We start from the raw sequence: 20,235 nt of genomic DNA, 5'->3' as shown, positions 1-20,235 counted from the left end.
CAAGAGTAAGTATACCAAGTGAATGAGCAGCTGCAATGTACTGTTCAGTACTCCAATGGCATAGCTAGTCTGTTTACTGTATATAGACCGGCAGCTTCATGATGACATCCATACCACAGTGTCTCTTTCCTCTAACAGCTCTGATGCCATCTATGCTGCAATGTATTGTACTTCCATGGTTACTCTACCTGCAGCTGCAGCTAGTGAGTGGAACGAGCTGCAAAAAACACTCAAACTGGACAGTTTTATCTCCATCTCTTCATTCAAAGACTCAATCATGGACACTCTTACTGACAGTTGTGGCTGATTCGCGTGATATATTGTTGTCTCTACCTTCAGGCCCTTTGTGCTGTTGTCTGTGCCCAATGTTTGTACCATGTTTTGTGCTGCTACCATGTTGTGCTGCTGCCATATTGTGTTGCTACCATGTTGTTGTCATGTTGTGTTGCTCCCATGCTATGTTGTTGTCTTAGGTCTCTCTTTATGTAGTGTTGTGGTGTCACTCTTGTTGTGATGCGTGTTTTGTCCTATATTTTTATTTTATTTGTTATTTGTAATCCTAGCCCCCGTCCCCGCTGGAGGCCTTTTGCCTTTTGGTAGGCCGTCATTGTAAATAAGAAATTGTTCTTAACTGACTTGCCTAGTTAAATAAAGGTTAAATAAAAACAACAAATAAAAATACTGCATCTCTTTCTCTATACAATCTCATGACATCCAGATAATGTCTTCTCCCTCTAACAGCTCAGATGCCATCTTATCTGAGCTGTATGTTATCTACCTGGCTAGTCTGTTTACTGTATGAAGGCAGTCTAACCTATCATGTCTCCGATGCCACTTACTCTGACTAGTCTGCTTACTGTATAGAGTCACCCTCACCTACTATATCATATCTTCATCCTCTCACAGCTCTGATGCCATCTACTCAGCGCTGTACGACGGCAGTGGGGTCATAGAGATCCTGAGGGGACATGAGTACCTGTCACACCCCTTCGCCGTGTCCCTGTTCGGGGGCAGTGTCTACTGGACAGACTGGAGGACTAACAGCCTGGCCAGGGCCAACAAGTGGACAGGCCGTAACGTCACAGTGATCCAGAAGACCAGCGCTCAGCCCTTTGACCTACAGATTTTCCACCCCAGCAGACAGCCACAAGGTAAACAGCCTAGACCTACACTGTTAGCCGTTTTTGTAATTTGATCAGTAACTTAATGTATTAATCAACAGTATGATACTGTGTAAACTGAATAAAGTAGATTACCGTAGAATGCACAGTAAAATACCGTACATTTGTTTTACAGCACACTGTAAGACCGTTCTGTAATTTCAACAGTAAAACACTGTAGAATGCACAGTAAAATACTGTATATGTGTTTTACAGTATTAATTATGGTGCATTGTGAGAAAATGTTGTGTGCGGGGAGAGTCTCTTGCTCATTTACATATTTTAAGCCGTGCCTTGTAAGAGGTTATATTTGTTGCACCCGTGAGTGAGAATGCTGTATCCACACAGAATGCAGTAATATACTGTATTTGAGGAATTCTATAAACTTTTTCCTGAAACTCTACAGTAGCTTACTGACCAATTGCAGCCAGCAATTTACTGTAATTCAGAATACAGTACCGTACCACATTTTTGGAGCGCCAAAACTCTTTTGAACACTAGTGGGTGCATGGTATTGTTGTTTCTCATTCATATTTTGAGGCGTGTCTTGTAAGAGGCTATATTTGTTTGTTTGCCAATTTAAGTTATATGTGGTAGTGGTTCTCTAACAATTACATTTATGTAGGGTACAGATCAGTGGCAGCACGTCTTAAACCTTTAATGATTGAGTGACTAGCCATGTCCTTCGATCTGTTTTGTCCTGTAGTTCCTGTCAGTTTACAAGCCTTTGTTACGGCCTAAAGCACAGATGATATAAAATTCCAAATATCAGTTGGTATGCTGTCATTTAATATTCATTATTAACAGTTGCTGATTTTATTTTCAATACAATTAAATAATAAAGTACTGTGTTGCTGTTTTGCTTTACAGTTTTTGTATATCATATTTTGGCTCTGTTATTTTTCCTGCAGCGTGAACAGCCAAAAGCCTCATGGAATTGGATATTTCAAGCCACATTTCAAACCACCTTCTTAGGGGGTTTGAAGTCAGATAAAATGTGATGCATGGCCATGCGACTTGTGTCTGAACAGTCAAATCTGATTTATTTGCCCTCATGGTTTTTAGACAGTTATTTAGCATATCTTGTTGCTTGCTAACTACTCTGTTGACAAGAACATGACATGGTAGCTAACTACATTTACATTTTAGTCATTTAACAGACGCTCTTATCCAGAGTGACTTACAGGAGCAATTAGGGTTAAGTGCCTTGCTCAAGGGCACATCGACTGATTTTTCACCTAGTCAGCTCGGGGATTAGAACCAGTGACCTTTCGGTTACTGGCACAACACTCTTAACCACTAAGATACCTGCCACCCAACTAGCTTGTTAATTGTTTACAAACAAATTAGTGAATGTGATAGAAAGCTAAACAGCTAATTAGCTAGTTGACTGCTGTGGCGAGCCAAAAATGAATAGTTTTGAAAGTTGGATCATCTTATCCTTTGAGGCTTTAATTACACTATGATTTTGAACATTCACAGCAACTGGGAAATGTCCATGTCAGGCATAGTTGTCACCTTAGCATGCTACATAACGTCTGAGTAATAGGAAGCACGAGCACCACCACCAATCAGCCTACACCACTGCGCACACACCTGTTGTTACTATGACAACTAGCATAGCCATGTCAGCAAATGACTGCTGTCTGAACACACACAAATCCGATTTGGTCACTTGCTGTTTGGACAGTCAGTATTCCAAAACAGATTTGAAAAACAAAACTGATTTGAGTATTGAGGCCTACAGTGTGAACAAGGCTTTAATGGTTAAATATTTACCCATGTCCATTTGATCTGTTTTGGCCAGTTTGGATGCCTTTGTTTTTAGTGATTTGTTTGGGACTAAAAAGCAATGAAGATTCTCCATATAAAGTAGTTCTCTCACTTCCCTGTTGCATCCTGGAAACTGGTTGCATATAACTCTTAGCCAAATTCTGATAATAATATATATCAAATTTGGCCCATTATTTTCTAGTTGAACTGATGCTAGTCATAGTGCCTCTGTGTATTGACTAAGAAGCATTTATGAATAGGTGAATCCCCTGTTTTATTGAGACGAGAGTATAATGGTATTAATTTTAGCTGCTTCTCTGCCCTCATTGGGCCTGCCAATCATGGTGCTTCTCAGCATGCCTACAATGAGAAGGGTCTGAATGATTTTTAAAAGGTGGTCATACAGAGAACTAGGTTGAATTAATGGTACCTAAGAATGTGTTTTCTCCCTGCGCCCAAATTAGGCTAATTGGTTCATGCTAAAGTGTCAAGCCGTTTTTTTAATGAATTGAACTAGAATTAATGACAGGAACTGCAGAATAAGAGCGTGTTACGAATAATCCTGTAGACACAGATGATAGCCTTTCTACGTATATGCCCATTGGAAGTCAGAATAAAGGTACAAAATAAATTATGCAGATTAGCATTATAGGTGTATGGAAAGTAAAATAGTCTTACCAGTTGCCACTCAATTTAATTTCATAATCCGTTTGGCGTATTAATTTAATTTTCAATGGATTTTTGTTAATGTCTCTTTCACTATAGGTTCAGTTCAGATAGCATGGCCTGAATAGATTACTCTCATGTAATATACATAATCAACAGTTATATTTCCGCTCTCAGATTTATTTTTATTTTTTTGCATTGAGTGGGTGTTCATTCATTGCACTTTGTTTCTAAATGGATTTGCGGAAATTGATTGATCTGTAAAACAGAGCTGATCATCAATGAATCATAACATCTTGGATGCCGGGATTCTCTTTCTTTTAACGACCACCGGGTTTACTATCAGACCCTTAAAAATATAATATTTTCTAAGAATGTAAATCGCCGACCATGACTGGGCATTCGTACTTTAGTAATCTGGTTTGCATCTATTCAGCAATCCCAGAATGATGCCAATGTGGTAGGAGTTAATGTCTGTTTCCACCTCTGTAACTGCCTGCCCGAGACTGTTCTGCTTAGATAAGTGAGCAAATTGAACCGCATTTCTAAAGAAGCCAGTAAGTATGTCTAATCCCATTTTAAAGAGCCCAGTGGGGGAGAGTTGGCTAATATCCACTCCAACCAGTCAGTCCCAAAGCCTGGAGATGCTGGTGCTCTCTGCTTGGCCCTGCAGATCTGGACCAGAGAGACCAAGAGAGGGAGGGAGGGAGGGAGACCATTGGAGAGCTGTCAGGGGTACAGTACTTGGGTGGGTGGGGTGGGTGGGGGGTAACATGAGGAGGTGCCAATGATTAGTTAAGGGAAAAGTCTGTCCCGATGCCTCACAGTGAGGAACTGTAATTGGTTAGTTATAGCTGCAATAACACATCAAACAGATCCTAACACTCTCCCCTCACTGCTCTTGTGATACGCAGTAGACTCGCATGATCATATTGGAAATACAAGAATAGTGTCCATACATTTGTCAAATGATGTATCTCAGATTGCTTTATATTCTATTTACAAATACGCAATACAGTGTAGTAAGTACCAGTAATTGAGTAATGATGATTTCATAAAAAGTATTCTGTATTCATGGCTGCATTAATGCAACCAAATCTACTGTGTGTCTGAAATGTTATTAAACAAAATGACCTCTGAATGTATCTCCACATCTTTGCACTATGCTTTCAGACATTAGGAATGAATACATCTGATCAGCATGCATAGTGCATTGAAGCACTGCATGGAAGTAACCAGCTGCTTCAAATACATGCAGAGTAATAATATTTGAAGCTATAATGAGAATTTTCTATTCAGAGAAAGGGCAATTCAAATTTACAAGGTAAATATGTATCTTTCCTACACAGCCACCTTGTCACATTTGCTTCTTAGTCACAGAAAGAAAGAGAGAAAGAAAGAGAGGAGTGTTGATGATAATACAACCTGGTAACACATCTGTCTTAACAGAGCCACTACTCCCTGCATTAGTTTAACATAAACATGTTGAATTATTAATTAGATTTAGAAAATGCACTGCTATTTGTGGGTGAATATCTATGCAGTCGTATGAAAAATAAAATGTACCTTTCAAAACAGTGACTGTTAAAAAACAACAACATAATACACTTCACTCCACATATTTTACTGTAACATTTACCATGACTACCTGAGGCCTTTATTAATATTCTAGCACCTCCTGAGAGTTGAGATTTACAACAGCCAAGTGCCCCAGCCCCGGCTTACATGACGTAGTATACCCAGTAGACTTAACGGTTTGCATTGAAAAGCTATCACTCTTTGGAAACCAGCATATTTCTGCTCTCTGTGTTAGCTAAGCATGGGGGTTTATTTATTCATGAGACGTCTGCCAGTCTAGAAATGAACAAAGTCTTTCCCCTGTTATTGTCATATCTCAAGGCTGAACGCTGAACTGTATCCAGGCTTTGGTTTCCTATCATGAGTCAAGTGTTGTTGGGTATGACACAGACAGAGCAGACGGAGTGATTTTCTCTCTACCAAACCATCTGAATGTATAATGTATTCAGCGAGACACAGTGCAGGAAATGAGTTTGGAAATGAGTTTGTCAAACTTGCTTTAGGTAAATCACTGCAAAAAGGTATCTTTATATCTGGTTTGAAAATGTACCAAAAGGAAATAACTGTCCAATCTAAAAAAGTGGTGCATTTATTCATCTGAAGTGACTGTGTTGACAATGAAGGAGGAACTCTAGTGTTTGTTTGTATACTGCTTAAGTTATATTTTGGTTTCATCTGACCATATGACATTCTCCCAATTCTCTTCTGGATCATCCAAATGCACTCTAGCAAACTTCAGACGGGCCTGGACATGTACTGGCTTAAGCAGGGGGACACGTCTGACACTGCAGGATTTGAGTCCCTGGCGGCGTAGTGTGTTACTGATGGTAGGCTTTGTTACTTTGGTCCCAGCTCTCTGCAGGTCATTCACTAGGTCCCCCCGTGTGGTTCTGGGATTTTTGCTCACCGTTCTTGTGATCATTTTGACCCCACGGGGTGAGATCTTGCGTGGAGCCCCAGATCGAGGGAGATTATCAGTGGTCTTGTATGTCTTCCATTTCCTAATAATTGCTCCCATAGTTGATTTCTTCAAAACAAGCTGCTTACCTATTGCAGATTTAGTCTTCCCAGCCTGGTGCAGGTCTACAATTTTGTTTCTGGTGTCCTTTGACAGCTCTTTGGTCTTGGCCATAGTGGAGTTTGGAGTGTGACTGTTTGAGGTTGTGGACAGGTGTCTTTTATACTGATAATAAGTTCAAACAGGTGACATTAATACAGGTAACGAGTGGAGGACAGAGGAGCCTCTTAAAGAAGAAGTTACAGGTCTGTGAGAGCCAGAAATCTTGCTTGTTTGTAGGTGACCAAATACTTATTTTCCACCATAATTTGCAAATAAATTCATTAAAAATCCTACAATGTGATTTTCTGGATTTTTTTTCCTCAATTTGTCTGTCATAGTTGACGTGTACCTATGATGAAAATTACAGGCCTCTCTCATCTTTTTAAGTGGGAGAACTTGCACAATTGGTGGCTGACTAAATACTTTTTTCCCCACTGTACATGACGCATGAAAAAAGTCACGACCGGGCTGATGGAAACATAAAATGCCAGTACAATTTTATAAATGCCGACAGACAATTTGTTCGTTTGACATGGCGGGATCTATTTGTGTCTGTAAAATTCATTATGCGAGAAATGGTGGTGGAAATATTGATATAATAACCATTGTATCAAAGTAAACTTAGAATCACACGATGATACGTTGTGTGGTCCTCCCTCAACGACTCGGGAAAGCATGCATTTTATTAGGCTACAGATTAAATAACATTTTAGTCATTTAGCAGACGCTCTTATCCAGAGCGACTTACAGTTAGTGAATGCATACATTTTTCATACTGGCCCCCCGTGGGAATCGAACCCACAACCCTGGCGTTGCAAGCGTCATGCTCTACCAACTGGGCTATCGGAGGGACTAATAACTTATGATGAACTTCACAGAGTGGAGAATGTGCAAGGTGATGAGCTTGATCCTCCCTTCCAATAAATATCAAGGTTCTTATTCTGGTGACATGATGATCGATGCTTGGCTGCCGTTTGACAAAAACAAATAATATCGCTCTTATCCATAATAATATCATAATGTAGGTAGCCTACCCACACTGCATCTGCAAGCTGTTGGCAAAAGTGCATGTGCCAAGACTAGAGTGGGCACATTAGCAATATAATATGTTTTTGTGACAAAAACATCAGTAGAGTTGAAAATGAGATGGAAACCCATTTAACTTGTATTTTTCATTCGGTACATGGGAATTTAACGGCAACAGTTATTTTTATGTGCACTATGTCTTCACGCTCAGCCTTTTATCCTCAAAAAGTAAGTTTGATGGAAACACATCTCTGGTGGGGAAATGTGCATATTGTTTTATGCAGATTTTAGAATATTCGCATGAAAATCTGTCACAAATTGGATGGACCTGTATAGACACTGGAACAGTGTTAAATTAACACACTGCTTAGTGTAAAGCCTTATTTCCTAGAGTGGCTTGCCTTACGAGTGAATTGTAGAGTTACCACCAATGACTGCATTTGGTAGTGACAGAGACATGGTTGTTGCATTCATCCATTTTCAGTCCTACTGACGTCACCAAGTGAGATCCTGAGCAAAAATGTTATCACTAAAATGTAATTATTTAACACAATACAGTGTGTATTTCATAAGGCCTTATGTTGAGGGCCGACACTCTAAACATAACAATTAACTCTGTAAGTGTTGAATTAACATTCATTGGTGTGAAATAATCCCAGTGTTGGTGTTAATCACCAGAGTTGAATCAAAACCACACCCATCATTATCATGTTTCTTAGCATGGTATATTGCAGGTTGAATTTAAGAATTGTTTGTTTCAATATCTACGTTTTTGTATGTACATTGACTGATTAATTAATGTTATGCTTCTCAAATATAAATGACATACAGTGCCTTCGGAAAGTATTCAGACCCCTTGACTTTTTGATATGTTACAGCCTTATTATAAAATGTATTAAATAAATAAAAAATAATAATCAATCTACACACAATACCCCATAATGACAAAGCAAAAACTGGTTTTTAGAAATGTTTGAAGATTTATTAAACATTAAAAACAGAAATACCTTATTTACATAAGTATTCAGACACTTCACTATGAGACTCAAAATTGAGCTCAGGTGCATCCTGTTTCCATTGATCATCCTTGATGTTTCTACAATTTGTTTGGAGTCCACCTGTGGTAAATTCAATTGATTGGACATGATTTGGAAAGGCACACGCCTGTCTATATAAGGTCCCACTGTTGACAGTGCATGTCAGAGCAAAAACCAAGCCATGAGGTAGAAAGAATTGTCCGTAGAGCGCAGAGACAGGTTTGTGTCAAGGAACAGTTCTGGGGAAGGGTACCAACAATTTCTGCAGCATTGAAGGTCCACAAGAACACAGTGACCTCCATCATTCTTAAATGGAAGAAGTTTGGAACCACCAAGACTCTTCCTAGAGCTGGCTGCCTGGCCAAACTGAGCAATTGGGGGAGAAGGGCCTTGGTCAGGGAGGTGATGAACCCGATGGTCACTCTGACAGAGCTCCAAAGTTCCTCTGTGGAGATGTTAGAACCTTCCAGAAGTACAACCATCTCTGCAGTACTCCACCAATCAGGCATTTATGGTAGAGTGGCCAGACAGAAGCCACTCCTCAGTAAAAGGCACATGACAGCCCGCTTGGAGTTTGCCAAAAGGAAAAAAGACTCTCAGTCCATGAGAAACAAGATTCTCTGGTCTGATGAAACCAAGATTGAACTCTTTGGCCTGAATGCCAAGTGTCACATCTGGAGGAAATCTGGCACCATCCCTATGGTGAAGCATGGTGGTGGCAGCATCATGCTGTGGGGATGTTTTTCAGCAGCAGGGACTGGGAAACCAGATGAAAGATGAATGGAGCAAAGGACAGAGAGATTATTGATGAAAACCTGCTCCAGAGCGCTCAGGACCTCAGACTGGGGTGAAGAATCACCTTCCAACAGAACAACGAAGGAGTGGCTTTGAGACAAGTCTCTAAATGTCCTTGAGTGGCCCAACCAGAGCCCGGACTTTAACCCGATCGAACATCTCTGGAGAGACCTGAAAATAGCTGTCCACGACGCTCCCCATCCAACCTGACAGAGCTTGAGAGGATCTGCAGAGAAGAATGGGATAGACTCCCCAAATACAGGTGTGCCAAGCTGTGTAGTACTCCCTTCACAGAACAGCGCAAACTGACTCTAACCAGAATCGAAAGAGGAGTGGGAGGCCCCGGTGCACAACTGAGCAAGAGGACAAATACATTAGTGTCTAGTTTGAGAAACAGACGCCTCACAGGCAGCTTCATTAAATAGTACCCACAAAACACCAGTCTCAACGTCAACAGTGAAGAGGCGAATCCGGAATGCTGACCTTCTAGGCAGAGTTGCAAAGAAAAAGCCATATCTCAGACTGCCCATCTTAATCTTTTCTTTTTATTGGCCAGTCTGAGATATGGCTTTTTTTTGCAACTCTGCCTAGAAGGTCAGCATCCCGTAACAAGAATAGACTGACAAGTTTCAGAAGAAAGTTATTTGTTTCTGGCCATTTTGAGCCTGTAATCGAACCCACATTGGCTGATGCTCCAGATACTCAACTAGTCTCAAGAAGGCCTGTTTTATTGCTTCTTTAATCAGCACAACAGTTTTCAGCTGTGTTAACATAATTGCAAAAGGGTTTTCTAATGATCAATTAACATTTAAAATGATAAACTTGGATTAGCAAACACAACGTGCCATTGGAACACAGGACTGATGGTTGCTGATAATGGGCCTCTGTACACCTATGTAGATATTCCATAAAAAAAATCAGTCGTTTCCAGCTACAATAGCCATTTACAAGATGAACAATGTCTACACTGTATTTCTGATCAATTTTATGTTATTTGAATGGACAAAAAAAATTGCTTTTCTGTCTAAAACAAGGACATTTCTAAGTGACCCCAAACTTTTGAATGGTAGTATATATATATATATAAAATCCTAGTTTGCTGCGTCATTATGAGGTATTGTGTGTAGATTGATGAGGGAAAAAAACAGTTTAATCAATTTTAGAATAAGGCTGTAACGTAACCAAATGTGGAAAAAGTCAAGGGGTCTGAATACTTTCCCAATGCATTGTACATCTTCTAAACTAATCCAATATGTTACTTTGATTTATTGCACCTGTTACTGAAATGGTTCTTCCAATTTAGATTCTTTAGGTGGTCTCATATTTCAGTCTTCCCAACCCTGGCATTCATTCTGAATGCAGGTTGCAGGTGATAAAAATTCAGAAGGGTGGATATCCCCACTCTGGCTGGATTTCAATATAAATCACACATCACTTTGCAAGTCAGCATAATGTGACAGGTTGTGTGAATAACCCATGTTGGGTTGTTCAGATTACCCAATCATGGGTTAATTTAACCATTAATTGGGTTTTTCTTTACTTTAATTCTGTGTTGACCAAGCAGCTGAGTCTTTTTTAATGTAACCCATAGGTTATTTTCAGGAGGTGTGGCTTATTAGGGGCGTGGCTTTTTTTAGAGAAAATATAATTCCTGTTGATCATGTTAAGTTTCTACACTGCGATGTTACATTTTCCTTGAATGTTATTGCACATTACATATTCTAATACAAAAATATTAACATTTTTATTTACATATTGCAACAAAGTGGTTACTATACCATTGGGATTTGCATAGGCTTTTAAAGGAACTCATACACTTCTGTAATCTTCATTAAAGCTGCAAAGGTGTCAGTGTTCATTAGTAACATGTGCTAACAATTCAACAGAACAGATTAATTGCAATGACATTTACTCTCCCGGGTGGCCAAAAATAACTTCCTAAAAGCCTACTAAGCCAAGACTCCAATCTTCTGATCTGACTCGCTTGGTCATATCTCAATAACCCAGCATCAACAAACCAACCGTGCTCTTTTTAATGCCTGCAACCCAGCAGTTGGGTCATCCAAACAACCCAGTATTTTTTATAGTGTACAGTGCTCTCGCTAAGTATTCATAACCCTTGACTTTTTCCAAATTCTGTTGTGTTACAGCCTGAAATTAAAATGGGTTGACTAAAGATTTTGTGTATACCTTACCTCAGCAAAATCAGATCAAGTACCTTACCTTAGCAAAATCAGATCGACAAGTTCAAGAATGCTGCCCTATGAACATAGTCATTGAACACTGGTCACTTTAATAATGTTTACATACTGTTTTACCCACTTTATACAGTGCCTTCAGAAAGTATTCACACTACTTGACTGTTTCCACATTTTGTTGTGTTAGTCTGAATTTAAAATGGATTAAATGTAGATTTATTTTGTCATTGGCCTACACACAATATGCCATAATGTCAAAGTGGAGTTTTTCAAGATATTTATAAATTAATTATAAATGAAAAGCTGAAATGTCTTGAGTCAATAAGTATTCAACCCCTTTGTTATGGCAAGCCTAAATAAGTTCAGGAGTAAAAATGTGCTTAACAAGTCACATAAGTTGCATGGACTCAGTCGAGTAGTACATTTAAAACACAGATTCAACCACCAAGACCAGGAAGGTTTTCCAATGCCTCACAAAGAAGGGCACCTATTGGAGATTGTAAAAAAAAAAAAAAAAAAAAGCAGACATTCAACATTTCTTTGAGCATGGTGAAGTTAGTCACTACAAAGATACAGGCATCCTTCTTAACTCAGTTGCCGGAGAGGAAGGAAACCGCTCAGGGATTTCACCATGAAGCCAATGTTGACTTTAAAACAGTACGAGTTTAATGGCTATGATAGGAGAAAACTGAGGATGGATCAACAACATTGTAGTTACTCCACAATACTAACCTAATTGACAGAGTGAAAATAAGGAAGCTTGTACAGAATAAAAATATTCCAAAACATACATCCTGTTTGCAAAAATGCACTAAAGTAATACTGCAAAAACTGTGGCAAAGCAATTCACTTTTTGTCCTGAATACAAAGTGTTATGTTTGGGGCAAATCTAATACAACACATGAATGAGTACCACTCTCCATATTTTCAAGTATAGGGGTGGCTGCAGCATGTTATGGATATGCTTGTAATCATTAAGGACTTGGGAGTTTTTCAGGATAAAAAAGAAACGGGATGAAGCTAAGCACAGAAAAAATCCTAGAGGAAAACCTGGTTCAGTCTGATTTCCACCAGACACTGGGAGATGAGTTCACCTTTCAGCAGGACAATAACCTAAAGGTCCACATCTACACTGGAGTTGCTTACTAAGAAGACAGTGAATGTTCCTGAGTGGCCGAGTGACAGTTTTGACTTAAATCTGCTTGAAAATCTATGTCAAGACCTGAAAATGGTTGTCTAGTAGTGATCAACATCCAATTTCACAGAGCTTGAAGAATTATCTAAATAATAATGGGCAAGTGTTGAACATTCCAGGTGTTGAAAGCTCTTAGAGACTTACCCAGAAAGAGTCACAGCTGTAAATCGCAGCCAAAGATGATTCTAACATGTATTGACTCAGGGGGTTGAATACTTATCTAATCAAGCTACTGTATATTAGTGTTTTATTTTTCATGAATGTTTTACAAATGTTAGACTTTTTCTTCCACTTTCACATTACAGAGAACAATTAAATCCATTTTAATCCCACTTTGTAACATAACAAAATGTGGAAAAAGTCAAAGGATGTGAATACTTTCTGAAGTCACTGTAAGCACTCAAAATAAGGCCTTATGAAATACATATTGTATTGTGTTAAATAATACAATTTTAATGACAACATATTCTCTTAGGATCTCAATTGGTGAACTCCATAGGACTGAAAATGGGCGAATGCAACAACAAATTCAGTCATCGGTGGTAACTCTACATTGCACTCGAAACGCAAGGCAGTCTGGGAAATATACAAATAAAGCTTTACACTAAGCAGTGTGTTAATTCAACACTGTTCAGTGTCTATACGGGTCCACACTTTGTGTTAATTTAAAACTGCAGAATTTGCTGTGTACTGCTCGATCACTGTGCGGTTAAAACCTTGGCAATATCCTACCAGACTTGTGCAATGAAATAGTATTTAGACCCTTTTACTTTTTCCACATTTTGTTACATTACAGCCTTATTCTAAAATGGATTAAATACAGTGAAGGAAAAAAGTATTTGATCCCCTGCTGATTTTGTACGTTTGCCCACTGACAACGACATGATCAGTCTATAATTTTAATGGTAGGTTTATTTGAACAGTGAGAGACAGAATAACAACAACAAAATCCAGAAAAACGCATGTCAAAAATGTTATAAATTGATTTGCATTTTAATGAGGAAATAAGTATTTGACCCCTCTGCAAAACATGACTTTGTACTTGGTGGCAAAAACCTTGTTGGCAATCACAGAGGTCAGACGTTTCTTGTAGTTGGCCACCAGGTTTGCACACATCTCAGGAGGGATTTTGTTCCACTCCTCTTTGCAAATCTTCTCCAAGTCATTAAGGTTTCGAGGCTGACGTTTGGCAACTTGAACCTTCAGCTCCCTCCACAGATTTTCTATGGGATTAAGGTCTGGAGACTGGCTAGGCCACTCCAGGACCTTAATGTGCTTCTTCTTGAGCCACTCCTTTGTTGCCTTGGCCGTGTGTTTTGGGTCATTGTCATGCTGGAATACCCATCCACGACCCATTTTCAATGCCCTGGCTGAGGGAAAATCACCCAAGCTTTGACGGTACATGGCCCCGTCCATTGTCCCTTTGATGCGGTGAAGTTGTCCTGTGCCCTTAGCAGAAAAACACCCCCAAAGCATAATGTTTCCACCTCCATGTTTGATGGTGGGGATGGTGTTCTTGGGGTCATAGGCAGCATTCCTCCTCCTCCAAACACGGCGAGTTGAGATTATGCCAACGAGCTCGATTTTGGTCTCATCTGACCACAACACTTTCACCCAGATCTCCTCTGAATCATTGGCAAACTTCAGACGGCCCTGTATATTTGCTTTCTTCAGCAGGGGGACCTTGTGGGCGCTGCAGGATTTCAGTCCTTCACAGCGTAGTGTGTTACCAATTGTTTTCTTGGTGACTATGGTCCCAGCTGCCTTGAGATCATTGACACGATCCTCCCGTGTAGTTCTGGGCTGATTCCTCACCGTTCTCATGATCATTGCAACTCCACGAGGTGAGATCTTGCATGGAGCCCCAGGCCGAGGGAGATTGACAGTTATTTTGTGTTTCTTCCATTTGCGAATAATCGCACCAACTGTTGTCACCTTCTCACCAAGCTGCTTGGCGATGATCTTGTAGCCCATTCCAGCCTTATGTAGGTCTACAATCTTGTCCCTGACATCCTTGGAGAGCTCTTTGGTCTTGGCCATGGTGGATTTTTTGGAATCTGATTGATTGATTGCTTCTGTGGACAGGTGTCTTTTATACAGGTAACAAGCTGAGATTAGGAGCACTCCCTTTAAGAGTGTGCTCCTAATCTCAGCTCGTTACCTGTATAAAAGACACCTGGGAGCCAGAAATCTTTCTGATTGAGAGGGGGGTCAAATACTTATTTCCCTCATTAAAATGCAAATCAATTTATAACATTTTTGACATGCGTTTTTCTGTATTTCTTTGTTGTTATTCTGTCTCTCACTGTTCAAATAAACCTACCATTAAAATTATAGACTGATCATTTCTTTGTCAGTGGGCAAACGTACAAAATCAGCCGGGGATCAAATACTTTTTTCCCTCACTGTATGTTTTCTCCCTCATCAATCTACACACAAAACCCCATAATGACAAAGCGAAAACAGGTTTTTAGAACTTTTGGCAAATTGATAAAAAATAAAACAAAAAAATAATAAATGTACATAAGTATTCAGACCCTTTACTCAGTACTTTGTTGAAGCACCTTTTTGCAGCAATTACAGCCTAGAGTCTTCTTTGTTATTATGCTACAAGCTTGGCACACCTGTATTTGGGGAGTCTCTCCCATTCTTCTCTGCAGATCCTCTCAAGCTCTGTCAGGTTGGATGGGGAGTGTCGTGGACAGCTATTTTCAGGTCTCTCCAGAGATGTTCGATCAGGTTCAAGTCCGGGCTCTGGCTGGGCAACTCAAGGACATTCAGAGACTTGTCCCGAAGCCACATGTCTGCGTTGTCCTGTTGGAAGGTGAACCTTCACCCCAGTCTGAGGTCCTAAGCGCTCTGGAGCAGGTTTTCATCAAGGATTTCTCTGTACTTCGCTCCGTTCATCTTTCCCTCTATCCTGACTAGTCTCCCAGTTCCTGCCGCTGAAAAACATCCCCACAGCATTATGCTGCCACAACCATGCTTCATCGTAGTGATGGTGCCAGGTTTCCTCCAGACGTGACACTTAGCATTCAGGCCAAAGAGCTCAATCTTGGTTTCATCAGACCAGGGAATCTTGTTTCTTATGGTCTGAGAGTCCTTCAGGTGCCTTATGGCAAACTCCAAGCGGGCTGTCATGTGCCTTTTACTGAGGAGTGGCTTCAGTCTGGCCACTCTACCATAAAGGCCTGATTGATGGAGTGCTGCAGAGATGGTTGTCCTTCTGGAAGGTTCTCCTATCTCCACAGAGGAACTCTGGAGCTCTGTCAGAGTGACCATCGGGTTCTTGGTCACCTCCCTGACCAAGGCCCTTCTCCCCCGATTGCTCAGTTTGGCTGGGCGGCCAGCTCTAGGACGAGTCTTGGTGGTTCCAAACTTCTTCCATTTAAGAATGATGGAGGCCACTGAGTTATTGGGGACCTTCAATGCTACAGAAGTGTTTGGTACCCTTCCCCCTAAATCTGTTTTTTTATTTTTAATAGATTTGCAAAAAAATCTAAAAACCATTTTAGCATAAGGCTGTAACGTAACAAAATGTGGAAAATGTGAAGGGGTCTGAATACTTTCCCAATGCACTGTATGTCTGGAGTGGGCCGTTTTGGACAGTGGTTGTTGTCCAACAATAATAGATTTGATGGAAGAGGTGACGTCACTGTAAAGTCAGGAGAGAGAGAGAGAGAGAGAGAGAGAGAGAGAGAGAGAGAGAGAGAGAGAGAGAGAGAGAGAGAGAGAGAGAGAGAGAGAGAGAGAGAGAGAGAGAGAGAGAGAGAGAGAGAGAGAGAGAGAGAGAGAGAGAGAGAGAGAGAGACCTCTCACCATCCCTCAGTTCTTCTTCCCTCTGCTGAGGAGATGCGAGAGGAAGTACATTGAGGCTGTAAACTCCTCAGGAGGCAGACAAATGAGTCTCAAGAGGCCTGTCTGTTAGAGAGAGAGGGAAGGCATTGGAGGTTATATGAGTGCCTTGGACATTCATAAGGTCAGGAACTATTCAGGTGTGTTCTGTACTTCATAGGATAGCAGACATTTGAATATATTTAATGAATCTGTGCAATAGGCATGTTTCTGTTTGTGTTCATTTCTGTGTCGGTTGTGGATAGGTTCTTGTGGAACTAATTTTTTAGTTTATGCGAAAGAAGCAAAACTGAACCAGCCAAGCCTTACCACGAGTAGGGAGTTACTCTACCATTTCTTTATTACTCTTTAGTTTGTATAACTAGGTTTGCTGGATCAGCATCCATTACAAATGCAACTGCACCAAAGATGTCCCACCTACCCCACCCATTTCTCCCAATGCTTACCAGTGGTTTAAACCACTTGAAAACAGTGTTGAAACACAATGTGGGTGGGGGTAAGTGTGGATAGGGTGGATCGCCATCTTGTCAGCGTTATGGTTGTTTCAGAGGGAGTATCAGAGGGAGTCAGCGTTATGCTTGAGCAGTACAGGTGGCCAACTGGCCATGGAAAAACTTTACACACAGTTTGGCAGCTGTTCCTTTATTTCTTGCTCTTGACCTTTTCAATAAGTGTTAACGTTTCAGAATAACCCTTTAATCATATTGGTCTGCTGCAGATTTACAGAACTAAGCATCTGTATTTTCTGTTTTTATAAGCTTTGGTGCCCTTTACCCTGTCAGGAAGGGAAGTAGACCTTTTGACCGTAGGCTCAAAAGAAGATAATATTATTGTACTTCAACACTAGTGCACTACCACTTCCTCTGTTATAAACAGTATACAATATATATATTCAATATACAGATTCCAAGATGGCGTAGCAGTGCAGTCGTGTTCTCTGTTGTGTGTCCGTGTAAATAGCCTGTTTTTTGTATTTTTTTTGTATTTTACGTATATATTTCCCTTTCACACTTTTCATCCTTCTACTAAATATACTTTCCTGCAACCCGCCTCACTCAATGTGGAACAGATTCTATTATTTACTCACCTTTATCTAGAATCTCCAGTTGAAACTAGCTAGCCAGCTAACTAGCTAACTACCTACTTGCTATTAGCCACCGTTAGCGGTTTTCACCCAGAACATCAGATTTTCTGCCGGAATAGCTGAATCACTGGACCTTAACACTGGATTGCAACTAGCTAGCCGCAACCGAATGGATGTTGCTGTAGACTAATCAACTGCCCCCGAAGCAAGCACCAGTTAGCCTTGAGCTAGCCTCGAGCCAGGCCCATATCCCGGCTATCTACCTCTTTGTCTACCGGACGGGAGTAGGCAGCTAACTAGCTACTAGCTATTAGCCATCATTAGCGTTTTTTCACCATTGTCTGTGGCCTGCACTACCTACCAGCCAGCTCTAGCCTGGACTATTATCGGCCAGTCTGCACTGTCTGCACAGCGTGTTAACGACCCAGAACATATCGGATTTTCTGCCGGAATCACTGGACCTTTATCACAGGATCATCGCAACTAGCTAGCTGCAACCGAATGGATGTTGTGGTTGGCTAATCAGCCTTGAGCTAGCCTCGAGTCAGGCCCATCACCCGGCTATCTACCTCTCTGTCAACCGGACTGGATCTCCTAGAGCCGACACGGAGCCCCGCCGATCCATCACGACTGGTCTGCCGACGTAATCGTCTGTGGTTTCAACAGGCTTCCTGTTGCGATGACCACGAAGATCCATCTGCTAGCCCCGGCCCACTAGCACCCGCAAACAACAGCCTTGCTTCCTGCTCGCTGTGCTGTAGCACCAATTCGAACTGCTCTCGGTCTCATATATTGCTGTTCATTGGACCTTATGATCACTCAGCTGCATAGCTGATGCCTGCTGGACTGTTCCTTTACACGGTACCCTGTCCTGTTTATCTGTTTAACCTCAGCCCAAACTTTCATCGCCATTACCAGTTGTTGTCTTAGCTCTCTCTAATAACACCTGTGACTGCTTTATGCCTCTCTCCCATATCAATATGCCTTGCCTATTGCTGTTCCAGTTAGTTCTTATTATACAATTTCACTGTAGAACCCCAAGTCCCTTTCAAACTGCCTCAAATAGCTCCCTTGTTCCACCCCCCCTACACGCCGAGACCGGCTCAATTGGTGCCTCCAGTGATGCTATCTCTTTCATTGTTACCCAACGCTTAGGTTTACCTCCACTGTACTCATATCCTTCCATATCCTTTTCTGTACATAATGCCCTGAATCTATTCTACAACGCCCGGAAATCTGCCCCCTTTATTCTCTGTACCCAACGCACTAGATGACCAGTTTCTTAAAGCCTTTATCCGTATCCTTATTCTCCTCCTCCTCTGTTCCTCTGGTGATGTAGAGGCTAACCCAGGCCCTGCAGCCCCCATATCACTCCTACTCCCCAGGAGCTATCATTTGTTGACTTCTGTAACCGTAAAAGCCTTGGTTTTCTGCACGTTAACATCAGAAGCCTTCTTCCTAAGTTTGAGTTATTCACTGCGTTAGCACACTCCGCCAACCCTGATGTTCTAGCAGTGTCTGAATCCTAGCTTAGGAAGGCCACCAAAAATGTCCATCCCCAACTACAACATTTTCTGTCTAGATAGAACTGCCAAAGGGGGTGGAGTTGCAATCTACTTTAGAGATAGCCTGCAGAGCTCTATCATACTATCCAGGTCTGTGCCCAAACAGTTTGAGCTCCTACTTCTAAAAATCCACCTTTCCAGAAATAAGTCTCTCACTGTTGCCGCTTGCTACAGACCCCCCTCAGCCCCCAGCTGTGCCCTGGACACCATATGTTAATAGATTGCCCTCCCATCTATCCTCAGAGTTCGTACTGCTTGGTGACCTAAACCGGGATATGCTTAACACCCCGGCCATCCTACAATCCAAACTAGATGCCCTCAATCTCACACAAATGATCAAGGAACCTACCAGGTACAACCCTAAATCCGTAAACATGGGCACCCTCATAGATATCATCCTGACTAACTTACCCTCTAAATACACCTCCGCTGTCTTCAACCAGGATCTCAGCGATCACTGTCTTATTGCCTGCGGCTCAAACGACCACCCCTCATCACTGTCAAACGCTCCCTAAAACACTTTAGCGAGCAGACCTTCCTAATTGACCTGGCCCAGGTATCCTGGATGGAGATCGATCTCATTCCATCAGTAGAGGATGCCTGGTTGTTCTTTAAAAGTGCTTTCCTCTCAATCTTAAATAAGCATGCCCCATTCAAAAAAGTCAGAACTAAGAACAGATATAGCCCCTGGTTCTCCTCAGACTTGACTGCCCTTGACCAGCACAAAAACATCCTGTGGCGTACTGCATTAGCATCGAATAGCCCCCGCGATATGCAACCTTTCAGGGAAGTTAGGAACCAATATACACAAGCAGTTAGGAAAGCAAAGGCTAGCTTTTTCAAACAGAAATTTGCATCCTGTAGCACTAACTCCAAAAAGCTTTGGGACACTGTAAAGTCCATGGAGAATAAGAGCACCTCCTCCCAGCTGCCCACTGCACTGAGGCTAGGAAACACTATCACCACCGATAAATCTACAATAATCGAGAATTTCAACAAGCATTTTGCTACGGCTGGCCATGATTTCCACCTGGCTACCACTACACCGGCCACCAGCTCTGCACCCTCCGCAACATGCCCATGCCCCCCCCCCCGCTTCTCCTTCACACAAATTCAGACAGCTGATGTTCTGAAAGAGCTGCAAAATCTGGACCCCTACAAATCATCTGGGCTAGACAATCTGGATCCTTTCTTTCTAAAATTAGCCGCAGAAATTGTCGCAACCCCTATTACTAGCCTGTTC

The 20,235-nt window shown here is 41.4% G+C and overlaps 1 protein-coding gene across 1 annotated transcript in view; it reads left to right on the top strand.

The window, feature by feature from the left end:
• The window catches only part of LOC121554930 (low-density lipoprotein receptor-related protein 1B-like), a 331,365-nt gene that overhangs the window by 84,642 nt on the left and 226,488 nt on the right, over window positions 1-20,235 (top strand). Inside the window, exon 21 of the mRNA XM_041868634.2 lies at window positions 907-1,151. Coding sequence (XP_041724568.2) covers window positions 907-1,151 — 245 coding nt within the window. The remainder of the gene's footprint in view (window positions 1-906; window positions 1,152-20,235) is intronic.

This window comes from Coregonus clupeaformis, chromosome 40 (assembly GCF_020615455.1).
Source record: "Coregonus clupeaformis isolate EN_2021a chromosome 40, ASM2061545v1, whole genome shotgun sequence".
Taxonomy (NCBI): domain Eukaryota; kingdom Metazoa; phylum Chordata; class Actinopteri; order Salmoniformes; family Salmonidae; genus Coregonus; species Coregonus clupeaformis.
The sequence above is the reverse complement of the archived record's forward strand: the minus strand, read 5'-3'. Positions and strand labels throughout refer to the sequence as shown.